The sequence below is a fragment of the Oryza brachyantha genome, chromosome 1 (genome assembly GCF_000231095.2).
Source record: "Oryza brachyantha chromosome 1, ObraRS2, whole genome shotgun sequence".
NCBI classification, from domain to species: Eukaryota; Viridiplantae; Streptophyta; class Magnoliopsida; order Poales; family Poaceae; genus Oryza; species Oryza brachyantha.
Window position 1 is genome coordinate 16,850,970 of NC_023163.2, and position 27,746 is coordinate 16,878,715.

At 38.7% G+C, this 27,746-nt stretch overlaps 1 protein-coding gene across 2 annotated transcripts; it reads left to right on the plus strand.

The window, feature by feature from the left end:
- The first annotated feature begins 137 nt into the window (after positions 1-137).
- LOC102715080 (small subunit processome component 20 homolog) lies at positions 138-19,783 on the plus strand. 2 transcript variants are annotated; one of them, XM_040521049.1, is made up of 31 exons: positions 138-206; positions 344-466; positions 2,552-2,709; positions 3,514-3,558; positions 3,713-3,791; positions 3,866-3,939; positions 4,076-4,182; positions 5,390-5,575; positions 5,786-5,989; positions 6,088-6,289; positions 6,416-6,490; positions 6,580-6,932; positions 7,024-7,216; positions 7,308-7,542; positions 7,617-7,947; positions 8,517-8,697; positions 8,791-8,931; positions 9,022-9,283; positions 9,398-9,880; positions 10,136-10,599; positions 12,401-12,537; positions 12,642-12,823; positions 12,930-13,310; positions 13,389-13,514; positions 13,590-13,655; positions 14,031-15,814; positions 15,888-16,167; positions 16,331-16,564; positions 18,242-18,760; positions 18,856-18,988; positions 19,261-19,783. In XM_040521049.1, the coding sequence occupies exons 1-31, from the start codon at positions 138-140 to the stop codon at positions 19,515-19,517; spliced, it is 8,064 nt and encodes a 2,687-aa protein (XP_040376983.1). In that variant the 3' UTR covers positions 19,518-19,783. The 2 variants fall into 2 exon arrangements, with proteins under 2 accessions (XP_040376983.1, XP_040376985.1); XM_040521051.1 differs by lacking the exons at positions 138-206; positions 344-466; positions 2,552-2,709; positions 3,514-3,558 and having other exon boundaries at positions 3,728-3,791; positions 4,084-4,182; positions 7,305-7,542.
- Positions 19,784-27,746: the final 7,963 nt, after the last annotated feature.

Genomic DNA, 27,746 nt, shown 5'->3' on the forward strand with positions numbered 1-27,746 from the left:
GAACCCTAGACAACTTGCCCCCTCCTTTGCTTAAACCCCCGCCGTCTCCGCGTGCTCCGGGCCGCCCCTCTGCCCCCCTCCCACTCGTAGCGAGCCCGCCGCACCTCGCCGGCGGGAAGCGGGCGGGCACGCCCGCCATGGCGACCCCGCCGTACGCGGCGGTCAAGTGCCTCAACACGTCGTCCTCCAGCCGCAAGCGCTTCGTGGTAAGAGCATCCGGCTCCTTTGCTTCCTGCGACCAATCTCTCGCTCCTCCTCCTCCCCCCTTCGCTGGAATCGAGCTCGTGGGACGGGTTTGACGGCTGCTGATGTGGTTTGTGCGTGCGTGCTTGTGTTCGTGCAGTTCAAGTCCTTCTCGCAGCGGGTGGAGGAGATCGACATCGATGTGTACCGCAGCCTTCACGCGGTGAAGGCAGAGCCATCGAGCGGTTCGTCGTTCTTCCTCGACGCCCTCGTGGAGTGGAGGGTATCACACTTCATCCCTCCTTTTCTTTCTCCTTTATTTCTGGTGCACAATCCACAGTTCCACACCCAGATAAGCGGGGAAGCTAAATGTGGTGCTTAGATCACTAATGAGGCTTAAAACTGGAAAATTCGATGTATTGAACAATAACAAACCGTTTCCATTTCTTTTATTATTTAAATAATACATATTGGGTGAAAAAAATGTTGGAAGTTTGTAAATTGGATATGGATTGTCATCTTACTGTTTCATTGACATATATGAAAATGAAGGATAATGCTGTAAAATTAAAATTGTTCACAGTAAGAGCTCCGGAGATTAAAAGTGTTTATTTAAGATTAGTATTATTCCTTAAGTACCAATAGCATAGTCTGGGGGATCTACAGCTGCATAGGAACTAAAATGTTTACATCTAAGCACTTGTGGCAATTTGGTGTGTACACGAAAAATTGCAGATGAGGGTATAATTTTAGGATGTTCTGTACTAGGCATGCTTGTAGGATTTTAGTGCATTTATCTAGAAGTCCAGACAAGGAGATAATTTTGGCTTAATTATGCTTGCATTTTATGTGCTTGCTGATAGAACTAAACTTGTTATTTATCTGGGGGATTATATCTTTTAAAGCTTTGCTGTCTTTATTATTATTTGGTTAAGAATAGTAGTTTTGGAGAATTGAGGGTCATTTTATATTATGATTTCTTGTTCTGGTGTTTGACACGAGCTTCGCGGTGACTGGAAATTCAGTGAATACCAGCATCTCATGAATGGATTATTTCTTGAGGGGACAACTAGAATCATTTTGCATCTTTTCTTAGATTAGATTCTTTTGAGGCTGTATTCTTTGAATTTTAGTCAAATGAGAGTTTTAGCTTTGCTGACTGCATAGGCAAATAGTCAAGTTGACAGAAGGGTAATCATTTTAGTTATTATAGCAGAAAGGTATGTGTTGTGAACAGTTTGGAAGAATTGACAGGGTTTCTACTGGCAGATTCTGCAGGGGTTTAGAAGAGCTCCTGCAGAATGGAATTGTTTAAAATTTTGGAATGGCCATGAGTTCTGTATGTGCATAAATTACCGGAAGTCTGGAACTCTCTGGTTGAACTTGAACGTTAGGTGCAGATATAGACATTTACTTTTCTGGGACTTGTACTTAAGTCATTCCCTCTGGTGAAGCTCTTGCATTGCCAGTTGTGAGAAGAAAACAATGTGCACAAGTTGCTTAATGCCTTTTGACAGCATTAGGGAGTCAAGCACTTGGATTTTTTTTTTTTTGCAATAATAGCTGTGAAGATTGAAAGGATATGTGGATACTCATGATCATTTTGGAGATCATGGCTTTTTTCTAATGATTGGAAATTTCTTGTCATATGTACTTCAAAAAATTTGCAGCGTATCTCGGATTATAGTGTGCCATCTTATGGGTGTTGGCAAACTCTGATTGTGATCTTTGTCATTTTGTGGTGTTTGGAAACAGATGAGTGCTATCATATGTTAGAATTATATGCTTAGCACCATTGAAACAAGAATTAATTTTTTTCAGCTATTAGACTAACATTTTAATATATCGTTCAATCATTAGTATTCAGGTACCATTTCCATGGGATAATGATTGTTGTCTAAGTTAGCAGGCTATATATTGGATGTACAAGGGTTTTTTTTTAAACATTTTCTCTGTTTTGACTTGATGCTGACTTTTTGCGTCAGAAATAAATACTTTACAACCTTTTTGGTAGGGGTTGAGAAACTAATTCACTTAAGATTGGTGGCTTATAAGTTTTTATGGTTCTTTTTAGAGCATTTAGCGGTGGATAGAAAAGTTGGTGTTAGCCTTGAAATTTTAGTCCTGCATTTGCTTGGGTTTTAAGATGCTTGAGGTTGAGGTTTGGATGAAGTTGCAGCGATGAACTGAAGATGACACTTAGCGGCACACCTTTTGGTCCATCTATGTAATGCCTGTAGTGTTTTAAAAGTAGGTTTTAGCGTCTCGAAGGGATTACTAATTTAGTTTTTAATGGTAAATCTGCATGATGTGCAAACATGCAATTAGTCTAACAGCTATTAATATTGCTATGTTCACACTGATTCAGGAGCTCAATACTGCAGAGGACTTCATATCTTTTTATGAAGAGATGATACATTTGGTACAAACACTGCCTCAAATCATATTGCACCGTGAAAAAATATTTTCTGGACTTCTACAAAGAATAAATATGAAAGCAAGATTGTCCCTTGAGCCAATACTCATGTAAGTGGATCATGTATTCATGAACCTAGTTGGATACACTGACATTTTGCTAGTTATTTCCTCGGTTCTATATTATAAGATTTTCTGGCCTTGCCTAAATCCAATTGTGTGCTAATGAATCTAGACACATATACAAAACATATACATTGATACATGGATGCATCTAGGCAAACCCAGAAAGTCTTATAATATGGAACGGAGGAAGTAATTCTTTCCCGCACTGTCATTGCCTTTTTATATTTGTTTGATTTGGACTACAAATATAGTACATAAACAATGAATTGTAGTATTTCATAGTCTAGTTTTTGGCCCCTAAAGAAGTGATATGTGTTGTGTTTATTTTTTTTTTCAAAAAGTTTCCATACTTGATAAGAAACTAAAGACGAGCTTGAATTTGAATATAATGTTTCCTAACCACATGATTTATATTGTTATCCTTGATTTTTCTGTTGTATGACAAACACATATTTGTTATGGTCTGTTTGCTTGTCTGTACGGTCTTGTAGAGATCAGGTTGAGCTTGCTGAACCTGTGGGTATGTTTCTGGAATACTTGTATATGAACTGTCCTGACTCCCGAGCTATTGCATCGTGTCTGGTTCGACGGGACTGTTATAGTTACTGTTTAACATGCAACTCTGTCTATAACGTTTAAAAAGAGTAGTAGATCCAGAAGGGAAATTTAAACTTTGTTTTTTCCATGATCCATGGCATATCCTGAGCACTGCTACTATAATTCAACTACCGCTGTAGTATAATGACTGCGTTACCATTATTATATGTCTAAAATTATTTTTATATGCAGGTTAATTGCAGCTCTGTCCAGGGATATTCTTGAGGATTTTTTGCCGTGAGTTTGCTAATTCAAATTAACTGTAGTTTTTGTTTGCATAGTTGTTGATTTATACTTTTTATGCATTTGTCTATTTCTTGGTGGTGGTTGTTTGCTTGGTTTTGTGTTTGTCTTAACAGGGCATGCCCGTCTTATGCATTTTTTATTGCAGATTTCTAGGAAGACATGCTAGTGCTATTTTAGCTCTCCTTAGTGATGGAGGTGATCGAGATCCTGAAATCTTGGAGCAGGTATGTTATCTGCTTAATGCTATTTGTAAATCCCTGTGTTTGAGCAGCAGAGGTCTTAAATCAGTTTAATCCAGGTCTTCACATCATGGTCATATATAATGATGTACTTGCAAAAGTATCTTGTAAAAGATGTTGTTCAAATTCTCAGGTTAGTTCTTCCCCTTTTAAATGATGAGGTCTGCACCTGTAGGAAATATTTCTGCTCCATTATGGAACCAACCACTTGCATTTATTGCCCACCAAATATTTTTCCACATCATACTGATCTTTATTTATTATTGAAGGATCACAGCTCCACTGAGATATTTTCCAAAGGATTATGTTAGAGAGTTTATGGCTGAATCTGTTTCATTTGTACTGAGGAATGCACCCATTAGTCAACTAATACAAGGTATTCCTCCTTTTTGCTTCTTTTTTATTAATAGCTGGTTAGCAAAAGGGATAAGTAACTTTTGGAGCTAGCCTCTTTAGGCTTTTGACCTTTTGTTTTCAATGATGGTTTCCGAGTAAGCTAAGTTTCATGCTTCGTCCAAAAGAGCATTCTGAGTCACTGACTGTATGGTCAAACTATTGTTCAAAATAGCCCAAATAGCAAACATGGGGTAGTGTCTGCTGATAAATGGCTATCTGTAGCTCTTTGTCCTGTTCTGGTGCTACAGAACAAGAGATAGTGCCTGCTAATAAATGGCTGTCTGTAGCACTTTGTTCTGTATTTGGCTGTCTACAACTAGTTATGGTAACTAGTGTTATTGTAGCATTGCGTCTGTTGTAACACATTTTTTGACTTCATTGTACAGGAACAAATAATCATAATACAAGATAAACCATTTTACTTTTATATTGCTTGATTTAAATTAACATGCCTGCAAAGATAGCCAAGGCTGTGGTGCTTCCTATATCGCTGCTATCTTCTATCAGCTACAAATAATGTTTTGCTGCCGTGCTCCTGCTCTACACTATTCAAAACATTGGCTCCATCTGCCATTAGCTTAAAGTATCAGCACACCTAGCAAAGGTTATTTTAAACTGAACTTTGAAAGAGTAGGCTTAACAGGGTTCATTTCTAAAGGTTGAGGGACTTAAAGAGATTGACTACATAAAAAGGAAGCTTAAGAAGGGCCCGTGCTGCTGTTAAAAAGGGCTATGTCCTTTCCTGTTCATTATCTTCCTCGTGTTATACTTTTCAGCTTATTCCTTGCCCTGTTAGTTTTTGTGCCCTTTTTTCCAATTTTTGTAATTATCGAGTAATTTTAATTGCGTTTGCCTGCTTACACCTTGTCTGTGATGCAAAATCCTGTATCCTAATGATCTGTGCGACTTCAAGCAGTACTTTTCTTAACTTTAGCATACTTTTTTTTGTGCAACTACCCAGTAATCTGTTTTTGAAGGCATATTCTTAAGTTCTCTTATGTAAGAAGTCATATTCCTTTCTGTGCTTAGTAAAGTATTTGTGTTGTTCAGTTAAATCTGAACCAAGTTAAGAGTTTAGGCCAAGCTGCAATGTGATAATCGAGGTGTTGTGAAGATTGCTGACCTTGTTTGAGTAGGCACTATTATGTTATTCTAAGCTACTCATTCTTCTCACCTTTGGTTGTCAGGTGTAAGGAAAGTTCTACTTGAGGCTGCTAAAAATTCATTACCCACACATATAGATGGGGTAACAGCGTTGCTGTGTTATGTCATGAGAGGAACTCATGCAAGGTTTCACTCAAGAGCTGGAAAGGTCATGGAGTTCTTGTTGAGCAAGTCAAACCTCACTACTATTCAAGAAAAATTCCCCAACGGTTAGATAACTTTCTATGCAATGGCATATACTGCTGTAGTTTTTTTGTGCCAATTAGTTTCATTTGCTCTCAGTTTTTTTTTTATTTATCCTAGTACCACTCCTGTTAGCAATTGAGCTAAAAACACTGATGTTTATCATTGATTCATCATGAGTTAGTTTCTCTAATTTCTCTATTTTTCTAAGGACAAATATGACCTTTTTGAATCAGGGTCTTCTACTATTCGTGAAGTCATAACTGGGCTGATCCATAGGTTGTGTGATGAACTAGATCAAAAAGAGTTGCAGTTGATATATAGTTGTTTATTTGAAGAAATAAACGTTTGCATCAAGGATGGCTACCTGGACCATTTAAAGTGCTTGATCGATTTTCTTACCTTTGCTTTACAAAATAGCAAACAAAGTGATGTGGCTGGTATGAGATCCCCTATCCTTGCCCATATGCTTTGGTTACCTGAATTTTATTGGATTTTCACCAGAATGATGAATTTGTTTTTCACCTTTCTTTTCCAGATAAGGCTAACATCCATAAACTTGTTGAATCGCTGGTCAGTGAGTATATGCTACCTGGTAGCTGTACTGGAGAAACTTCATCTGAGGTTCTTGGCAGTGTTCTGGACTTTCTGCTTTGTGTTTTGGATGTTCCAGTTATTTGTGGCAACTTATCCTTCATATCACCCTTCTATGGTCCAGCATTCAAATTAACAGATCCTAGGTAAAATATTACCCTACCTGATAGTGAGTTTACAGGAGATCCCAGATTTCCTGTGCTTATCTTTTCTATCAATGATCTGTCTAGAACCACTTGACCCATTCATTATTTTGGCTCTGGTATTTTCAGCGTGCTTGTCTTTGTGAAGAAACTATTGACAAAGGGTCCACAAATTATACAAACTTTTGAGAGTCAGATATTGAGGTATTTGCTAATATTTGTTGTTATTGCTTAAATATATCTCATACAATTACATACATAATGGTTTGACCCTGCAATTTGATGCCATGTAGTGCAATGGATAATTTTCTTGAGACTTCGCCTGAGGAAGTTCTGTTTATTCTTCTGCATTTCTTCAAGAGATCGAAGAAGCAAATAACTCTTCATGGCATTGATGGAAGTTATTTAGATCGGGAGAAGAAAGTGTGCAAATTCTTTGAATCAAAAGTCTCTTTCTGGCTAGAGCTATTAGACAACATGGTTAAAACTGGCAACCACTCAAGCAACCAGGTGAATGAAAAGGAAGCCGCTATACTATGGGGATCTATTTGCTGCTACCCTAATATTAAAAATGTACCTAGAGATAATTTGTCAATGCTGAATAAGTTAATTTGCAACATTGATCGGCTGCTTGAAGGGGAAGAAGGTGATTGCACTCGATGATCTGTACTTCCTTACAGTAAGAACCATAAATTTGTATTTCTGAAAAGCATAATTTTGTATATATCGATATGCAGAGAACATTAGTGGTCTTCCAAAGACTACTTGGAGAAGTCTACTTGGCGCAGCATTATCATCATATCATGAATTACTGCTTATTGACACCAGAAGAAATCCAGAAACAGGCCATATCCTATCTCTTGCCAAGAGACACAGCACAAGTCTACAAGTACTATCTGCTATAGCTGAATACTTGGATTCCTTACATGGGTATAGTCATGCATACACTCTATTTCAATGTACTATGTTAGTTTGACCATATGGAGCAATTGCTTATTTTTTCCTTTGTTGCTGTTAGCAGAGCAGCTTCCTTGGGGATGGCAGAAGAATGTGGTCCACAAAATCTTTTGGATTTGTTCTCTATCTTTGCTGTTAACTTAAGCAGTCCAAATAAGGATATCCGGATTTTAACATTGAGGATTTTATCCTATTTTGGAAAGATGGATCAACGTCTAGGCACAGATGAGGAGCGACCACACAAGAGGCAAAGAACAGAAGATTCTGGCAATGACACTGTTGACATGAAATATTCTAATGTATGTCCTGTCAGCTATCAGTTAATAATTCACTAACTATTTTGGTTTTACCCTAATGTTTCCATTGAAACCAGGTCTTGGACACCCTTCTGGCTGTTGAATCAACTCCAATATCTGTATCTACTAGCCGGAAAATTGCTATCTTGGTTTCCCGCATTCAAATGAGCCTGTCCTCCAAGATGGTTCATGAAGATTACATACCTCTTCTCTTGCATGGGATTATTGGCATATTATACAATAGATTTAGTGATCTCTGGACACCGGCATTGGATTGTCTTGCTGTCCTTATTAGCAAACATAAGGAGCTTGTCTGGAATCAGTTTATCCAATTTATCGCATTCCACCAGTCAAAGGGTCTGACTGTGAAAAATCCAGATAAGCTGGAAGCTTCAATCCAACCACAATGTATGTCTGAAGATTTTTACAGTGTTTTATTTGTATTATTCTCCTGCAAACCTCTTCTGTCCTGATCATGTTTCCTCATTCACTATTTGTATTTCTGCTTTAGTTGCTCATATGTATGATGGCCAGCTGCATAACTAGTTCTATCTATGTGGGAAGATATTGCAGAAACAATCATTTTTCTGTATTACCTGGCAGTGGATATCTTATCTCTTGCTAGCATTTACTTGTGCTTACGCTGTACATGCTGTACATACTGTTTTGCATGCTACTACTTTAAATATCTATTATGCCTTAGTGCAGCTTAGCTCACCAAACAGATAATTCTGCAAACTTTCACTTATTTGTGATATCCTCCTACTTGGCCTTTAGGAGGTCAAGACATTGAAATCATGCATAGTAATGGGCTAATTGCTATGGTCTTTGAATAACAATAAACATACATTGGCAGTGACAGTAGACCATAAACATACATCAAAACTTTGAAGTACTGGTATTTTCTCAATTTTATTTTCCTCATGTTTTGATGGTTGCGTTGTACTACATTTCTTACTTCATGGTTGATGTTGCAGCTATTTATGACTGCTTCAGCGTATATCTCGCCACAGACTTTGATTGCACACCTCTGGAGACAGTTGCCACTCTGTTGCTTCAGTCTCTCCAGAAAATACCTGATGTTGCTGAGTCTCGCTCACGGCATCTTGTGCCATTATTTCTATCCTTCATGGGCTATGACAATAGCAACATCACTAGGTATCTAGTTGACAAAATGCATTATTTCTGCTGTCTAACTGAGCTTTGAAGTCCTTTCCTTGTTAATGCCTTCTTCGTTCTTATTTTGTGCAGTGTTGATTCATATATGTCTAACAAATGTAAAGGCAAACAATGGAAGATGATTCTGAAAGAATGGTTGAACGTCTTGAGATTAATGCGCAATGCTCGATCATTATACCAGAGCAAGATTCTTCAGGAAGTACTAACTAAAAGGTTTGTGAATAAATATTAATATACTTTTTTCTATTTCTGCAGCTGAAATATTTGTGATAATATGTAAATGAATTTATAAATAACTGACAGGGTCTTAGATGAGAGTGATCCTGACATACAATCAAAAGCATTGGATTGCCTTTTGAACTGGAAGGATGAATTCATGACACCATACAGTCAAAATCTTAAGAATCTAATTGACTCAAAAACCCTTCGTGAAGAGCTCACTACATGGGCAGTTTCATGTGATTCCTTGTCTATTCAGAAAGACCACAGACGTTGTGTTGTTCCTTTGGTTATCCGTGTATTGACACCTAAACTAAGAAAGTTAAAGTTGCTTGGTTCTCGAAAGGTTGGCAATACTTAGCTACTTCTTTATGTATCATAATTCTTAGGTATCATGGGATAGGGTATTTGTATTTTAACTGACAAACTAACTCCTGTATATGTTGCTTTATTGTGCCAGCACACAGGGGTTAGTCATCGGAAAGCAATTCTCCGTTTCCTTATGCAATTTGATTCAAATGAGCTTCAGCTCTTTTTCTTGTTACTTCTGAAGTCCTTGATTCCTGGGAGCCTTCAACTTGAAATATTTGGTTCTCAGTCCGATAACCTGCTTGTAAATATTTCTGACATCATGGGAGCTTCAACACAGATCTGTATAGAGAACCTTACATGGAAAAAAGCAAATGGTTTTCTGCATTTGATTGAAGAAATTTTTGGAACTTTTGATATTGCACGTATTAGTCCAGTTCTTGATGTCCTATTGATTATTGTTGTTCGCTTGCTGGAGAGTTGCATGCGGAATCTGAGAAGTGGGAACGGAGAAGACTATCCTAGCAAGCAATCAAACGACCTTGATGGCGACTGTTCCATGACCGTGGAAGCTGGTAATTCTATGATCTTGAAAGGGTGCTCAAAGGATGGGCTCTCAGCAGACGATACCAAGGTTTGTAATATTATGATAACTAGTCAAATTCCTATTGTCATTCAGCAAATTTCAAATAAATATCATATGTTAAAAACTTAATAAATTGTATAACCACAAATATCATTTTAGGCCCTCTTTGTTTGGGCTTAGGCTTATTGGCTTGAGCTTTTAAGCCGACTTTTCGACTTATATGATTTATAAGCCAGCGACCTCAAAACTTTAATATTAACAAGTGTCATGCATTCTCATCAGCTACCTAATTCTGTTGTGCAGGAAAGTGTCTCAATCAAGCAATTGAAGGACCTAAGGTCTTTATGTATTAAAATTGTTTCATTGGCACTTAGTCAGTATGGGAGTAATGACTTTGGAGAAAATTTCTGGAATATCTTTTTTACTTCTGTGAAACCTCTGATTGACTGCTTCAGACAAGAGGCATCCAGTAGTGAGAAGCCAAGTTCATTATTTTCATGCTTCATGGCTATGAGTCAGAGCCCAAAACTAGCACCATTATTGGAGGCACATAACCTTGTACCAGCTATTTTTTCTATTTTAACTGTGAAGAAAGCTTCAGGATCCATCACATCTTATGCACTTGAGCTCATTGAGAATCTGATGAGGCTGGATAGTGATTTAGAGCAGCATGGAGATCATTCACTGAAGAAAATTCTTGTTCCACACATGGACGTTCTTCTCCATAGTCTCAAAGATTTTGTTAGTTATTGCAGAGAACTTCACAGGTATATTTCTTTGTACTTATCTATAGTCCAACAAATGACACTAAATCTCACACCACTTTGTCACAATGATTTATGTGCTTTATGTTGTCTATCTACTCCCTCTGTACCAAAAACAAAGTCATTCTAGGTTGATTAGCTGAGATTATGGTTTAAGAAGAAAAAACTCTTATTAAATGATGTGTGTTTGGGAGTGGGATGATGCCATGGTGGTTGGGGTTATGATGGGGAGAATTTGGGACAAGTAGCACTTCTTTTCTCGGACATGCAGGAGATCTGCACATCATTTCATTAATAAGAAAGAAGATACGCACAGAGAGGGGAATCTGGGAACTCCCCACCCTAAACACTAACGTATGTTACAAAAACACTAAACGAGACCACTGAAGCCGCAAGGGCTATCGACCTAGCCAACACCTCTTGGAGTTTTGAAGCTCCAACTAAGCACCAAAGTGTGCCTTCATCAACTGCTGATTGAAGCGCCATTGACACACTCGGAGTTGAGCCATTGAGAATACGGTCATTCGTGGGCTTCCAAATTTCCCATGCCACCAAAATTATAAATGAGTTTAGGACAAGTAATGACAATCAATTGAGGGACAAAATTTGAACCCTAGAGTGACATTTCTTTTGGGACTATAAAGTTAAGACCCAAAGCTCAATTGTAGTTGATCCACGTCACCTATAAATCTCAGCCATTGGATCTAATCTGGACGCTCAGTAACCACTAAGTATAGGTAATGTTAATTCTCTTCTCTCATAAAGCCACATCATCTTCATTGTTTTTAGCCTCAGGATGATACATCAAGGGTGTAAATTACATCTCTTCATATCACCTTAATTGTTTTTAGCCTTAGGATGACTCATCAAAAGTGTAAATTACATCTATTCCCCAAAAAGGCACACCATACACCCAATCATTTATAACCTATGGATAATTGATAAAGGCACAAAATATATAAACACATGAAAAAAATTGTGTAGTAGGTAAAAAAAAATCGAACTCATATCTACTATATTATCACCCAGTTCTGCCGCAGCAACGCGTGGGTATCCATCTAGTATCTATTATGAGTGAAACCTCTCTTGTGAGAGGCTATGTCGATTTGAAACTATTCTTTTATATATAAATGTCCTGCATATGCAATTTTTTTGTAAACTGTTCACCTGTTCTATCAGATACTCTATATCTTCATGGTCTGACTATCAGCTAGAATTATGGGCCATTAGCGATACATGATGGTTCATTGTCAGTACTGCAATCTGTTCTATGAACTACGTTTACTTTCGTAGTGTTGTCTACTGTTCACAGGCCGCAGCTGGATTGAGCTCAGCGTGCCCCAAGCGTAACAATCGTACGGCTAGCTCATCGTAAAGTACATCAGACAGAAGCTAGGTTTTTTACAAGTTTTGAAGAGCAAACAACCATAAGATTTCAAAATTAAATTTAAGTGTTACTCATATTTGGAAACATGTTTTGAGTTCATCTAAAACATTAAGCATGTTTGCAGAAATTCAAATTATTTTATAGTTAATGTGAATTAAGCTATAGTTAAACAATGGATCTTGAGCTTGTATTCTATCTCTTGTTTTTTCTTCAAATTTTTTATTATTTTCTCATATAAAAAAAATAAAAAGTAGGGCCTCACCTGCAACAAAAATAAAAAGTTAATGTGAATCGGGTGCTGTCTGATTCATTCTTTTCCTCTCTTGGGGTTATCCACACGGAGTATTCCACATATAGGAGCTTATGTTTCGAATTTTGAAAGCTTGACCCAAAATCTGATATTTTTGGCGTGTACAGGAAATCTGGAATGTGGTTTGGGCAACGTGAACTGAGGTTGTTTAAATTATTGTTGAAGTACATCACAGAACCCTCATCTGCAGAGCATGTTTTAGATGTCATCCTTCCATTTTTCAGTAAGAAAGAATTGAATCCTGGTAAGTCTTTTTAGTCAAGTTTAGCATGCATTTTGTGCATTTGCATGCTTGAAAAAGGAAATGAGTTTATTCTTATTTACTCTCATGTTGTTTTTGTATGGTAGATGAATGTTTAGAAGCTCTACGTGTTGTTGAGGGAATACTTCCAAATCTAAGATGTGGAGTATCTACAAAAATTCTGAATGCACTGAACCCGTTGCTGGCCACTGTTGGACTGGAGCTGCGACTATGTATCTGTGATATTTATGTTGGACTATCATTGCATGAGTCTTCAATGTCCACTCTGGTGATTATTAATACATTTTTTATGTGGTTTTCCTTTGTGTCAATTTCTCTGCAATGCCTAGTCCGTTTCTATAGCTTGCTTTGTGATTATGTGGTATCTTTTACAGGCTAGGTTAATACGGGATCTCAATGCAGTTTCTACCTCAGAGCTTGGAGAACTAGATTATGACACTAGAATTAAAACGTATGATATGATTCAGCCAAAGTCTTTTCTTGACATGAGAGAGGAGCATGTGGGTGCCATATTATCTCACTGTGTGTATGATATGTCATCTGAAGAGTTGATTTTTCGGCAAAGTGCATCCAGAGCTCTTCAATCATTCCTCGAATTCTCTGCTTCAGTCATGAATAATGAGTCGAAACATACTATAGAAACAGAGGATAATTCAAGTGGCATTTGTACAAAAGGCAGTATTCAACATATATTAGAGAAAACTTACCTTCGCAATATGGGAGTGGCAATGAGTAAAGATATCTCGACTCAGAAGGTTTTATTTTTTATTTTTTTTAATCTTAGTATATGATGTTTTAGGTAAAATCTGAAACTAATGCAATCGTGTTTTCAGGAGTGGGTTATTTTACTTCGGGAAATGGTCTATAATTTTAATCATGTTCCATCCTTAAACTCTTTTGTTCCTCTCTGCAAGGAGGATCTGGAAGAGGATTTTTTCCACAACATAACTCATTTACAGGTAAGTTTATTTTATGCACCCCCAGAGGCAGCAAAAGGTAATACTTCTTACTTATGATTGTATCTGTTGCTGTAGGCTGTTAAAAGATCAAAAGCATTGTCTCTTTTCAAGCAGTGCATCAAAGATGCCGAGTTTTCTGAGGTAAATGATAAAATATCATCAAGCTTTTATTTGTGGAGTGGAATATGCTTGTCAAATGAAGTTAAATAGCTTCCTAGATTATTGTTTTTCTATTTTCATCATCAAATTAAAAAGCCCACTGTTTGTACAAAGTAGCTATTGTTGCCATCTGTTACCATAGTTGTTTTTTTCATGCCGCATTTCATCGTATCATCAGTTAGTGCACTGACACCTTATAACAATTGAGTTGTCTTTTCTTGCTTGCTGTTATTTCAGGCTTATGCATTCTTTTGTCAGTACTTCAGGGATGGGTATCAGATATTGTGTTGTTTTTCCTTGAACAAACCAGATACTGTTTTGTTTATTTGTTGACATTAAGCTTATGTTTCATTTTAGGATGTGATGATGAAAGTCTTTGTTCCACTCTTTTTCAACATGTTTTTTGATGTCAAAGCTGGGAAGGGTGAACAAGTAAGAGATGTATGCTTGGATACACTTTCATCTATTGCTGCCAAGGTGCAGTGGGAGCATTATCGGACAATATTGATGAGATGCTTTCGTGAGTTGAGTCTGAAGCCTGATAAGCAAAAGGTCATATTGAGGCTTATATGTGCTGTGCTAGACTCGTTCCATTTCATGAAACCTTCAAACGATGCCTCGAAGAATTCTAATGCTATGGACGAGGATTTGGGTTCTTCCTTGACTTTCTCCTCAACTATAGTCTCTTCTGAGAAGCAACACTACCTGCAAAAGATAGTATTTCCACAGGTTCAAAAGCTATTGGGAGCAGATCCAGAGAAAGTCAACGTCAGCATAAACCTGGTAGCACTTAAAATACTGAAGTTACTACCGATAGATTATTTTGAGTCACAACTTTCAAGCATCATACATCGAATTTGTAACTTCCTCAAGAACCGTCTTGAAAGCATACGTGATGAAGCAAGGTCAGCTTTAGCTGCATCTCTAAAGGAGCTTGGGATTGGGTACTTGCAGTTTGTGGTCAAGATATTGAGGGCGATACTGAAAAGGGGTTATGAACTCCATGTTTTAGGCTACACACTTCATTATTTGTTATCAAAAACCATAACTTCTGACATAAATGGTAGGCTTAACTATTGTTTAGAAGATTTGCTTGCGGTTGTTGAGAGTGATATACTTGGGGATGTTGCGGAACAAAAGGAAGTTGAGAAGATTGCATCTAAGATGAAAGAGACAAAGAAGAGAATGTCATTTGAGACCCTAAAGCTGATTTCTCAATGTATTACATTCAAGACGCATTCGTTGAAGTTAATCTCACCGGTTTCTGGCCATCTTCAGAAGCACCTTACTCCAAAATTAAAGACAAAGCTTGAGATGATGTTACATAATATAGCTTTGGGGATTGAGTGCAATCCATCTACTGAAACATTTGATTTGTTTGTATTTGTTTATGGGCTTATTAAGGATACCACTGCAGCAAGTGAGTCCCAGTGCAAAGAGAACGAGGGATCTGGTCATGGTCAGGAAAATATTTGTAGAAAAACCATCCCTGGGCTATGTGTTAGTGGGTTGCAAAATTCGTATATAATTACAAATTTTGCAGTTACGCTATTGCGTAATCGTTTGAAGAGCATCAAGCTAGATAAGGAAGATGAGGAACTTTTGTCAAAGTTGGATCCTTTTGTTAATCTTTTGGGAGAATGCCTGAGTTCCAAATATGAAAGTGTCATCTCAATTTCTTTTAGATGTCTTGCCTTATTGGTTAAACTTCCTTTGCCATCTCTCAAGGACAATGCAAGTATTATCAAGAATGTACTTATGGACATTGCACAGAGAGCTGGGAATTCCAATGGTCATTTGGTCACATCTTGTTTGAAACTACTTGCTGATCTACTTAGAGGATTCAAGATTTCACTCTCAGATGATCAGCTCCAGATTATTGTTCATTTTCCTATTTTTGTTGATCTCCAGACAAACCCTTCACCTGTTGCCTTATCACTTTTGAAGGCAATAGTCAAAAGAAAATTGGTTTCCCCTGAGATTTATGATATTGTAGTTAGGATAGGAGAATTGATGGTAACAACTCAAACTGAATCTATACGTCAGCAATGCATCCAAATTCTGCTGCAATTTTTTCTAAATTACCCACTCTCTGAGAAGCGTTTACAACAACATATTGACTTTTTCCTTACAAATCTAAGGTATGAATATCTGTAGCTACTTACCTTTGGTATCGCCTTTTACCTTATAAGCTAACCTTGTGCAATTTTGCAGCTACGAGCATCCATCAGGAAGAGAAGCTGTGCTTGAGATGCTCCATGATATTCTTACTAGATTTCCTCAGAGGATAATTGATGACCAAGGTCAAACATTTTTCTTGCATCTTGTAGTTGCTTTAGCAAATGAACAGCACCAGAATGTATCCTCTATGATCCTTCGAGCAATCCAAAAGCTGTTGGGGCGCATTGGTGACCAGGGAAAAAATTCTATTTTTGAATATTCTCTTTCGTGGTACACAGGTGAAAAGCAGAATCTGTGGAGCGCTTCAGCCCAGGTTAATATTACATTGCATGATTTTGAAGTGTGGGCATTTGCAAATTGTACCCGGGATTAGCTTTCATATTTTGGGAGAGCATTGAAGCACTCCTCTCTATATGGTTACATTGCATTTATAGTCTTTATCTCATGAACTGAGAAATAATCCTTGTATTTTACAGGTCATTGGTTTACTTGTTGGGGATCGTTCGTTGGGAATTGCCAAACACCTTAGCAGTATTTTGGCTGTTGCTAAGAAAATAATGGAATGTTCTGTCATTGCTTCTGGAGGACCGCAAGTAGATTTAGCTGATGAAACTTGCCTACCATTTTGGAAGGAGTCATATGAGTCCATTGCCATGATGGACAGGTTACTTTTACGCTTTCCAGAGTTGTACTTCAAGCAAAATATGGAGGTATGATTACTTGTGATCTGTATTTTAAAACAGTTGTACTATGCTTCGCTGATTGCATGCTGAAAGCCATTGTAGTTCGTACACAACTCTTTGTATCATAAGGGTGGGCTGGTCTGCAGTGGGTTGACCCAGACCTGGACCACGTGACCCAAGTCGTTTGCATTGATGCCAATGGGTTGGCCCTTTGGTGCTATAACCCGTTGGGTAGTATGGGTTGGGACCATTTGGTATATACACTGATCTGTGATCTCTGCCAATAAACACATGTATAATTATAGCTAAAATAGTAACTAAAACAATGAGAGTTCTTTCTTTTATGCACAACTCAGAATAACTCAGAATGCTATAGAGTTGCATTCTGATTCTTAATTAACTAAGAAGCCCGAGAACTAAGAAATATAATACAGTTCAGACCTTGGACAGCAAAGAAATTTCAAATTTTAACCAATTAATACAACCAGTACAAAAGTAGAGTGGCCGGTAACACATGTCCAGCATATCAACCACTTGGACGAAGACCTAAAGTCTACTGCATGAACTAGCTTGCAGACTTGAACTGTCTAAGAAAACAGTAGTATAATAGTATTGGAGCATAATAGGAAGTCCTGTCCCAGAGCAGAACTTGCCAGAGCACAGGGTTGGAAGTTAGAACATATGCTTTCCAAGTGAACTCCTGAGTTTAGAACACAAATAAGCTGGACTTTCTAATAAACAAGTACTGAGCTTCATGAAGATTCCGATACCACACAGGAAGAGTGTTGCAGCACCAACAAGAAATTGAAATTGATAGTCACTATATTGTAATCTTTCCATGGTTAATTAAAGATGTATTATAATTGTTTTTTTCTAAAAATCTGCATATTATTGTATTAGCATTGACATAATCTCAATGCATATTTCTGATGCTCCCTCCGAATTTTTTAATTGATGTTACTTTTGGATTTATGTTTGACCATTCGTCTCATTCAAGTTTTTTTTGTCCAAATATGCAAATTATAAATCATACTTAAGGTTACTTTAGTAATAAATCAAATCATAACAAACCGATTAATAATTATATAAATTTTTGAATAAGACAAAGGGTCAAATGTAGATCCAAAAGTTAACGATGTCGATTAAGAAAACCGGAGGAAGTAATTATTTTTGCATTGCACACAGCTACTACTAGAAAGTAACCAGCCGATGATAATTATTTTGGGTTTAGGTGCACATTGATTCTCAAGAAAATTTTATCACGCACCAACATGGACAAGATAGGCACATCAAAGTTCAAACCTACATGTACATCTCTATTCAGCATCTCTCTATCTGAGGGGACTCAGCTTACCCATATGACGAAGCTAGAGATAAAGTTGTATAGTCAAACCCATAATGGGGCTCAATTTGCCTACCTTTGTTCAACTGAAAAAAAAAATCTATAACACTCACTAATCCCAGTTCTGTGATTTCAGCCCAAAGCCCCAAACCCACCAGAAATCCTTCTATTCAAATGTGCTTGAGATATGGTCATTGCTTCATTAGTGTTGCCTTTGAACTTATATGGCATTGAGATTATGTTGTCTAAATCTAAATGATGAATAATCTTTCTGTTTGTGCCTTCTCTTTACTGTATTTCCGTAGATACATCATTATTCTTTTGGTTGTGCAATCAAGTTTGTGACCCAATTATACTTGCAGGAAATTTGGATTATACTTTGCAAGTTGCTGATCCATCCCCATTTGATGTTGCGTAATATATCCAGTTCTCTGTTGGCCTCATATTTCTCTTCAGTAGAGAAGAGTAAGCGTGAAATGAAATTGGATGGCAAGTCTGCACTGCTTGTCCAACCAAGCAGGCTGTTCCTGATTGCTGTTTCATTCTTGAAACAATTGAGAGCAGAACTAAGTGATACTACAGCGAACAATCTAATTGTGCAAAATCTTTCATATGCTGTCTGTAACTTGCATACATTGATTAAGCAAACCTCGCCACATCAGTTCTGGTCTAGCCTTAGTTCCTGTGATCACGGTGCATTCCTTGAGGGTTTTGAATTGTTTGGTTTGACAAAAGCAAAGAACACATTTCTCCTTTGCACTTCTACATCTACTGATGTAAATGGATCCAACCTTGATGGCAGTGAAGAACTTACATCATTGTTAGTTTCTTCAATCCTGAAGAGGATGGGAAAGATTGCAATGCAGATGGAGGATACACAGGTAAGCAGCATCTCTCAACATGAATATTATTCTCAGATCTTAATTTACCTTAAGACGCAATACTTAAGAGTTGTACTTTCACTATGCATATGCAGATGAAGATTGTATTCAATTGCTTCAGCGTGATTTCATCAGCTCTTGGTGCTGAAGTATCACTGTCCTATGCTATCCACTTCTTGGCCCCTTTGTATAAAGTTTCTGAAGGGTTTGCTGGGAAGGTCATCAGTGGTATGAACTCTGTCTTCATTGTTTCAAGCTGGGAATGCTGCATAGTTTTTGGGATTCTCAATCAAATCCTTGTTGTTGCATTTTTCTAATCTTAAGTTTCACTTTTGTGCTGCTATTAAATATATCTTTTAGCATAATATTTGTTCTAACCATTCTTTTTAAACATAACATTTTCTTATATCTTACCAGAATACCAGTGCCATTTCTCTTTGAATTGGTTGCATTTAATCCGCCTTAAACCTATCCGACAACTGCTTACTATTTTGGTGCAGATGATGTCAAGCAATTAGCGGACAGTGTCCGGGACAAGTTGTGTGACCTGATTGGCACCGAGAAATTTGTAGAAGTTTACAACAGCGTCAGGAAGGGCCTCAAACAGAAGAGGGATAGCAGAAAGCAGTCAGAGAAGCTTATCGCGGCTGTGGACCCGGCGCGCCATGCCAAGAGGAAGCTGCGCATCGCAGCCAAGCACAGGGAGCACAAGCGACGGAAGATCATGACCATGAAGATGGGGAGGTGGTTAAGGTAGTGTTCTCGTAGCACGCTATGCAGAATCGAATTGTACAGCGCTCATTTCAGAACCGAACCGCAAGCTCTTCGGGTGGAAGGCCTGCAGGAAATTTTGTCATCCCTAAAGCTTTGTGTTGTCATTCCAATTTTGTTGACGAGATCTAGGATATACCATAATCCAATGTGCTTGTAGATGTGCTTACTGTAAAGTTTACTCCTCCCACCAGTTTAAACTCCTGTCCACAGACATATACTACAAAGGAAAAATTTACTCCTACCTCCGCCCGTTTTATAATACAATATGTTTGATTTTTTTCTTATAATGTTTGACCATTTATTTTATTTAAAAATTATGAAAATATCATTTAGTTTGCTGACTTACTTTATTATCCAAAAGACTTTTAAGCATGACTTGCCATTTTTTATATTTGTACTAAATTTTTAAATAAGAGGGGTGGTCATGTAATAAAAAAAGTCAAACATCTTGCATTATGCAACAGAGGCAGTAGTATTAATCTAGAATCGTATTATTTGATCTTTGGGTCAGGAGCGCATGCGTGTAGAACTGTAGAGTTGATGTCTCGTCTGTTTATTGGTACGCTGGAAACAAAAATAGAGCTGATAACTAGTTTGTTGGTGTTAGTCTATTAGGGCTCATTTGGAAGAGCTGTAACTTTCAACTCTAACTTAATTGGAGTCGGAGTGTGTCAAACAATACAGATTCTAATTTTTTTTGGCACGGAGTTGATGGAGTTAGCTCCTAAAAAATAAACTACGGGGGTGGAGCTGGGTTTTTGCTGCTCCATAGCTCCACTCTACGTCAAAAGGCCCACTACCCTTTATTATTTTATTGCAATTACTTGAATCTGCCACTAGTAAATATTTATATTGGGTGTTAATTATCATATAATATTTTATAATCATATAGTTATGTTATTGAAGTTTAAAAGAAAATAATCAGTATTTAGTTACATGAAAAGAAACATAATTAGATCATGGTTTAATCATGACTACACATAATCTGTCAATCTACTTCGTATTCTCTCTTTTAGGATTTCTAGAGCAAACCAAGCTAGCCAAATAGTTTTAATCTGCTCTCCGGCTACCACAGTAACAGATCTCACTGGAGTTGAAATTTGAAGCTACGATCTGAAGTTTAGAGCTCTACCAAACGGACCAGTGTTTACCTTTTACATGGGAAACGAACTTCGCGCTGATGATGCCAGCAAACATTTTAATGAACAGTGTTCCCGGAATTAATGCCAGCTAAGATATTGCTTCTCAGATGGATATCCAATTACGAAATGCTAGTCGAACAGACTGGCTCTTTGGAGGATAGGAATTTTGATTTTTAAAACCAAAGCTAACCCTTATTGATTTTTTAATGACCATTTTAACATATATTCCTTGGTAAAATACACTATTTTAAAATAGATGACTTAGACATACTTTAGCCCATCTTATTATTTAAAAGTATACCTAATTATCTTTTATTTTGTTGTTATATTATTTACCAAAAAAGGTACTTGAAGCACAATTCACATTTCTACATATTTGTATAAAATTTTTGAGTAAGATGAATGTTGAAATGTATGCTTATATTAAAGTCCATAGCATCTCTGTTAATAAAGACTGAAAAGAGTATTTTTAGGCCCCATTGAATTCGCGAAAAGAAAAATTTTAGGTGTCATGTCGACGTTTGACCGGATGTCTGGAAGAGATTTTCGGACACGAATAAAAAAAACTAATTTTATATGCTTGGAAACCACGAGACGAATCTTTTAAGCCTAACTAATCTATTATTAGTGTTGGTTGATTTATCGGTTAGCCAATATTTAGAAAAGGATATAACCACCGTAATCCTATCCGTGATCCATCTCTAACTCTGAAATTCGTAACCCTTATGGGCCGTAACTGCGATCGGTGGTTACGGGTCAGAATCGGATTAGGAAAAACCCCCGAGGCCCACCAGTGCTATATAAAAGAAGAGGAGCCCACGGGGACGCTCGTGTCGCTTATTCCCTAAACCAGAAATTCGAAATCAAGCTCTCCCGATCAGAGAAGCGCTAGAAGGGTTTCGTGCGGCGATTCCAGGACAGTGCCGTTGGAGACCCGAAGGTCGGAGATTCAAATCAGATCACCGGCAACCTAATCTTGCCGTAGACGAAGGAAAGAAGACGGAATTGAAGAACAGAAAAGAAGGGAATCAGATTGCTTCATCTGCAGGTTTATTTAGTTTTCCGCATTTGAATTAATCGGTGATCATGTGCTGATTAGGGTTTAAATTCGTAATCTATTGTTTATGATTGAATTGAATTATCTAACATTGTGGTATCAGAGCCAATCCTAGTCGTATTTGATCCCATCAGTGATTGATTATGAATCAATTGATTGTTTTCAGTCTGTTAATTAATCTAATCGGTGAAGGACTACATACACTGTTGTTGATTCGAATTCCAAACCGAGAAATCAAAACCTCAAACCCTAGATCAAATTGCAATCAACCAAAACTATTTGATCCGGCTTCGGATTGAAGAAACTCACCGGAGTGAGATTAGTCGTCGTCGTGTAGGCCTCGGCCATCGCATGATGTCGCTGCCCCGCCGTCTCCACTCCAGGGAAATAGGACGCGGACCGCTGCCGCCGTGCGGGCTTCGCCCCGTGCGTGCGTGCACGCGGTCGCCGTCGCCGCCGGACGGGCTTCGGCCCGTGCGTGCGCGCGTGCCACCGCCTCCGCTCTCCTCCTCCGGCCACGCCGGCTCCGCCGCGCGTGCGCCGTCACCGTCGCCGGGTCTCCGCGCCGACAGGAACGGCCGGCTTGGGCGCCGCCGCCTTCGGGCGCGCTCGCCCCCCAGCCGGTGGGTGATGGTCCGCGCTTTTGGCGCACGCCCTCCCCGCCGGACCGCCGCGCCGCCGCCATCCAGCGCCGGGCGCTCGCCGCCCGCCGCCGGAGAAGAGGAGAAAAGTGGGAGGAGTCGAAAAAGCGGCTAGGGTTAGGGTTTTTTCCGGCCGTCGGGTTCTTGATCTCGCCGTGCCAAATCGCAGCCGCCCGATCTGATCGGACGGCCAGGGGGCCGAGTGCCCTCACTCCTGGGCCGCCGCCGTTATTTGGGCCGTCGGCGCTCATGGGCCGACTCGGCCACGTGGGCCAGTGCCCCTACGCGCGCGAGCTGCCTAACGGGCCGACCTCTTGTAGGCCGGCCCGGTAATTGGATGGGCCGAAAATTTAATTTAATTTTGTTTAAATTATTTTTTTAATTTTAGAAATCAATTTATACCTTGTTTGGGCTGTTTAAAATTGCAAAAAAAATTGATAAAATATATTTTATTGCTCAGAAAATTATTTCTAGTCAAATGGAACCAACGGGAAGTTTGCTAGAAAAAATTTATGATGTGAAGTTATTTATTGACCAACGTTATTTATGATTTCACGTCAATTTAAATTTGATTATTTCTTCCTTGATTATTTCTGCCCAACGGTGATATAATTAAGGATTTATTTTATTTTTCTAAGTCTTTTCTGCCCAACGGTGATTAGATTTGGAGAAGTATTATACACATATTATTTTATTTTGATCAAAGGTTTTATAGTATAAATTGTTATCTGCAGCTTTGTCACAGCTCAAAATGATTGAGCCACTTGATGGGGCTAATTATGCTGAATGCTCCTGAATTTGGGGCTGGTGGAAAATGATCTCGCACTTAGAGAGGATCTACCCGTGGAGCCAAAATTAGCTGACTTCATGGATGAGAATGGTGAGGAATACACCAATCTCAAGTGGGCTTACGATGAAAAGTGGCCCGCTTGGGAGAAATCAAACATAGTGTCCCTAATGTACATCAAGAGCAACATCTCTCCTTCCATTATAGGGGGGATTGCTGACTCTGACAATGTTAAAACGTATCTGGCAAACATTGAATCGAACTACAAGGCGTGTATCAAAACCTATGCCAGTACTCTTATCATGAAAATGGGCTCTTCTGTCTATGATGGAAAGAAAGGCATCCGACAACACATCATGGAAATGTCACACATGGCTCATCAACTAAAAACGATGGACATGGAAATTTCGGAAGCCTATCTTGTCCATTTCATCCTGAACTCACTAAACTCTGATTATGATCCATTCAAAATTCACTACAATACTCAAAGAGAAAAGTGGACCATTTCAGAGCTTATCTCCCACGCAGTGGAAGAGGAAGAGCGTCAAAAGGCCAAAAGGCAGAAACACATTGATCAGCTCAACCTCGTCAACTCTAAGGGCAAGAGAAAGTTCCATCAAGGAGAAGCCTCTGGATCAAAGAAAAAGGGCAAGCCACCTCACCCTCCGAAACAAGGAGGGAGTAAGGCTGCTCAATCAATTGCTCAACCTTCAGCTGGGCCAAAATTCAAGAATCCTCACTGCACTTTCTGTGACAGTGATGGACATTGGCACAAAAACTGCCCCCGCTTCAAGGAGTGGTTGGCCCGTAAAGGTATAAATGAAATTAATGAAATTTCCAACGTTAATGAATCCCTATATGTTGAGTTTTCCCGGAATTCTTGGTGGGTTGACTCAGGTGCCACCGTGCACGCCACTAATTCATTACAGAGATTGAATGGCGTCCAGACGCTAAGAAAGAGGGAGCACATCCTAAGAGTAGCTGATGGAGCGGAGATTGAAGTGGAGGCTGTTGGAGACCTCGCACTCAAGCTTCCCAGTGGCTACAATTTAATATTTAATAATGTCTTAGTTGTTCCTTCCGTTAAAAGAAATCTTATTTCAGTTAGAGTCCTAGCAGAGTCAAGATATGACTGTTATTTTTCCAAGAGAACTTGTTACATTAAGCATCTAAATAAAATAATTGGTCTTGCCTTCGTACGAGACAAACTCTACTTGCTCTCTTTGGATCATACTGTGATGAATGTCATAAATGCCTGCAATGATAAAAATGAGACTTCATCGAAATTGTGGCACTGTCGCTTAGGCCACATTTCTAGGGGGAGAATCGAACGTCTCATTAAAGAAGAATTATTACTCCCCTTAGACTTTTCTAACGCTGATCATTGCATAGATTGCGTTAAAGGAAAATTTGCTAAATCAATTAAGAAAGGAGCCACTAGGAGCACGAGTCCACTAGAAATAATTCACACTGATATTTGTGGACCGTTCCCAGTGACATCTGTAGATGGTTTTGATTCATTCATTACATTTACGGATGATTACTCCTGTTATGGATATATTTACCCCATAAGCGATCGTTCTGAATCTCTCGAAAAATTCAAAATATTCAAAGCAGAAGTTGAAAACCAGCACAACGCGAAAATTAAAATAGTGAGATCAGACCGTGGTGGTGAGTACTATGGGAAACATGCTCCATTTGGGCAAAGTCCTGGTCCATTTGCTCAATATCTTCAGATTCATGGGATTATTGCACAATATTCCATGCCTGGGGAGCCTCAACAAAATGGAGTGGCAGAAAGACGCAACCGCACACTCATGGAGATGGTGCGGAGCATGCTTAGTCACTCCAACTTATCAAATAAATTATGGATTGAGGCATTAAAAACGGCTGCACACATACTAAATAGAGTTCCAAGCAAGTCCGTGCCAAAAACTCCGTATGAACTGTGGACCGAAAGAAAACCGACATTAAATTATTTGAAAGTGTGGGGCTGCCGTGCAGAAGCAAAATTATTCAACCCCCAATTAAAGAAACTAGACCCCAAGACTGTGAGCTGTCATTTTATCGGTTACCCATCACATTCTAAGGGATATCGATTTTACTGTCCAGACCGTGTCACTAAATTTGTAGAAACCAGACACACTGTCTTCTTGGAAAATTATGAAATGGGGAGCTCACAGGAAAGGGAAATTAATCTTGAGGAAATTCGGGTGAGTATTTCTTCTCCTCCGGAAATCCAAGAGAATAATGTCCCTATTTTTCATAATGCACCACAAACTGTAGTTCCCACAGTTGGCGCTACGGCTACTGCTGAGGAAAACATTGAAACCCATGAAAATAATGAGCCTCAACAGAGTCCTGTGATACACAATGAAGAAGAAATTCCGCAACCTGATCCTGAACCGTCTGTGGTCAATAATGAAAATCAAGAATTAAGACGATCACAACGGAACAGGAGATCTGCCATCCCTGATTATTATGAATTTACATGGGTGAAGATATTGGGAAGGTAGACGACCCCACCTCATTTAAAGAAGCCATAAGCAGTAAAAATACATCCAAGTGGGTTCAAGCCATGGAAGATGAACTCAAATCGATGAGCCAAAATAAAGTGTGGGATCTAGTAGAAATTCCTAAAGGAGTAAAAACAGTAGGCTGCAAATGGGTCTACAAAACTAAATTGGACTTCAAAGGAAATATCGAACGATTCAAAGCAAGGCTTGTGGCGAAGGGTTTTTCGCAGAGAGAAGGAATTGATTACAATGAAACATTCTCTCCTGTCTCTAAGAAAGACTCATTCAGAATTGTCATGGCGCTAGTGGCACATTATGATTTAGAACTCCATCAAATGGATGTGAAAACAACATTTCTAAATGGCGACTTAAATGAAAATGTTTACATGGCTCAACCAGAAGGTTTTGTTGTGGAAGGAAAGAGCCATATGGGATGCAAACTTAAGAAATTCATCTATGGACTTAAACAGGCGTCAAGGCAATGGAACCTTAAGTTCGATGAAATTATCAAGAAATTCGGATTTAAGGAAAATAAGATGGACAACTGCATTTATACAAAAATTAAAGGTGGGAAATTCATTATACTAGTACTCTATGTAGATGACATTTTATTAGCAAGCAGTGACAAGAATCTGCTGCGAGAAACCAAAGAATTTTTGTCATCAAAATTTGATATAAAAGATCTCGGTGATGCATCATACGTTTTGGGTATTAAGATTCACCGAGACAGGTCCAAAGGGGTGCTAGGTTTATCATAGAAATCATATATTTCCAGAGTATTGGAAAGATATAATATGAGCAAATGCTCGACATCACCTGCTCCAATTATGAAAGGGGACAAGTTTGGTTCATTCCAAAGTCCGAGAAATGAATTGGAAGAAAAAGAAATGACTAAGGTACCATATGCTTCAGCTGTCGGAAGCTTAATGTATGCTCAAGTTTGTATGCGACCAGACTTGGCGTTTGTAACCGGGATGCTTGGCAGATATCTGTCTAAACCAGGTATGGACCACTGGAAGGCAGTAAAGAAAGTATTGCGTTATTTGCAAGGAACTAAACATTACATGCTCACATACAGAAAATCTGATAAGCTTGAAGTTATAGGCTATTCGGATGCTGACTTCGCAGGGTGTTTAGATACCAAGAAATCTACTTCTAGGTATATATTCACTCTTGCGGGGGGAGCATTTCATGGAAAAGTACTAAACAAACACTGACTGCATCGTCGACAATGCAGGCAGAATTTGTGGCATGTTATCACGCAACGGGGCAGGCTGTATGTTTAAAAATTTTATCCCGAGATTACAAGTGGTTGACAGCATTGAAAGACCACTGACTATATACTGCGACAATGAGGCCGCAGTTTTCTATACGAGTAACAACAAGTCAAGTGAAGCTGCCAAACACATTGACATTAAATACCATGTTGTGAAAGATAGAGTACAGGATCAAACAATCAAAATTGAATACATAAACACTAAATCAATGCTTGCGGATCCGTTAACTAAAGGCTTACCTCCCAACTTGTTCAAAGAACATGTGGCCAACATGGGATTGTGTAATGACCTTGAATAAAGATCCTGGAAACCGGGGCAATTAAGTTCAATCAACACCTGCTTAATTAATCAAGGGTTTATTCGTATGATATTATGAACTATAAGTCTTGTCGTCTCAATGATGCGAAATGTTGTTGTGACACATTGCTTTAGGGAGCTGTATTGTATGATGGACTCGTAATTAACCTCTAAATCAATGGGAGAATGTTGGTTGATTTATCGGTTAGCCGATATTTAGGAAAGGATATAACCACCGTAATCCTATCCGTAATCCATCTCTAACTCTGAAATTCGTAACCCTTATGGGCCGTAACTGCGATCGGTGGTTACGGGTCAGAATCGGATTAGGAAAAGCCCCCGAGGCCCACCAGTGCTATATAAAAGAAGAGGAGCCCACGGGGACGCTCGTGTCGCTTATTCTCTAAACCAGAAATTCGAAATCAAGCTCTCCCGATCAGAGAAGCGCTGGAAGGGTTTCATGCGGCGATTCCAGAACAGTGTCGTTGGAGACCC

Coding starts and splice junctions, on each gene's coding strand:
- LOC102715080 (XM_040521049.1), top strand. CDS start 138: ATGGCGACCCCGCCGTACGCGGCGGTCAAGTGCCTCAACACGTCGTCC. Junction 9,284..9,397: donor AGTTGCTTGGTTCTCGAAAG/GTTGGCAATACT, acceptor TTATTGTGCCAG/CACACAGGGGTTAGTCATCG. Junction 16,168..16,330: donor TGTGGAGCGCTTCAGCCCAG/GTTAATATTACA, acceptor TGTATTTTACAG/GTCATTGGTTTACTTGTTGG.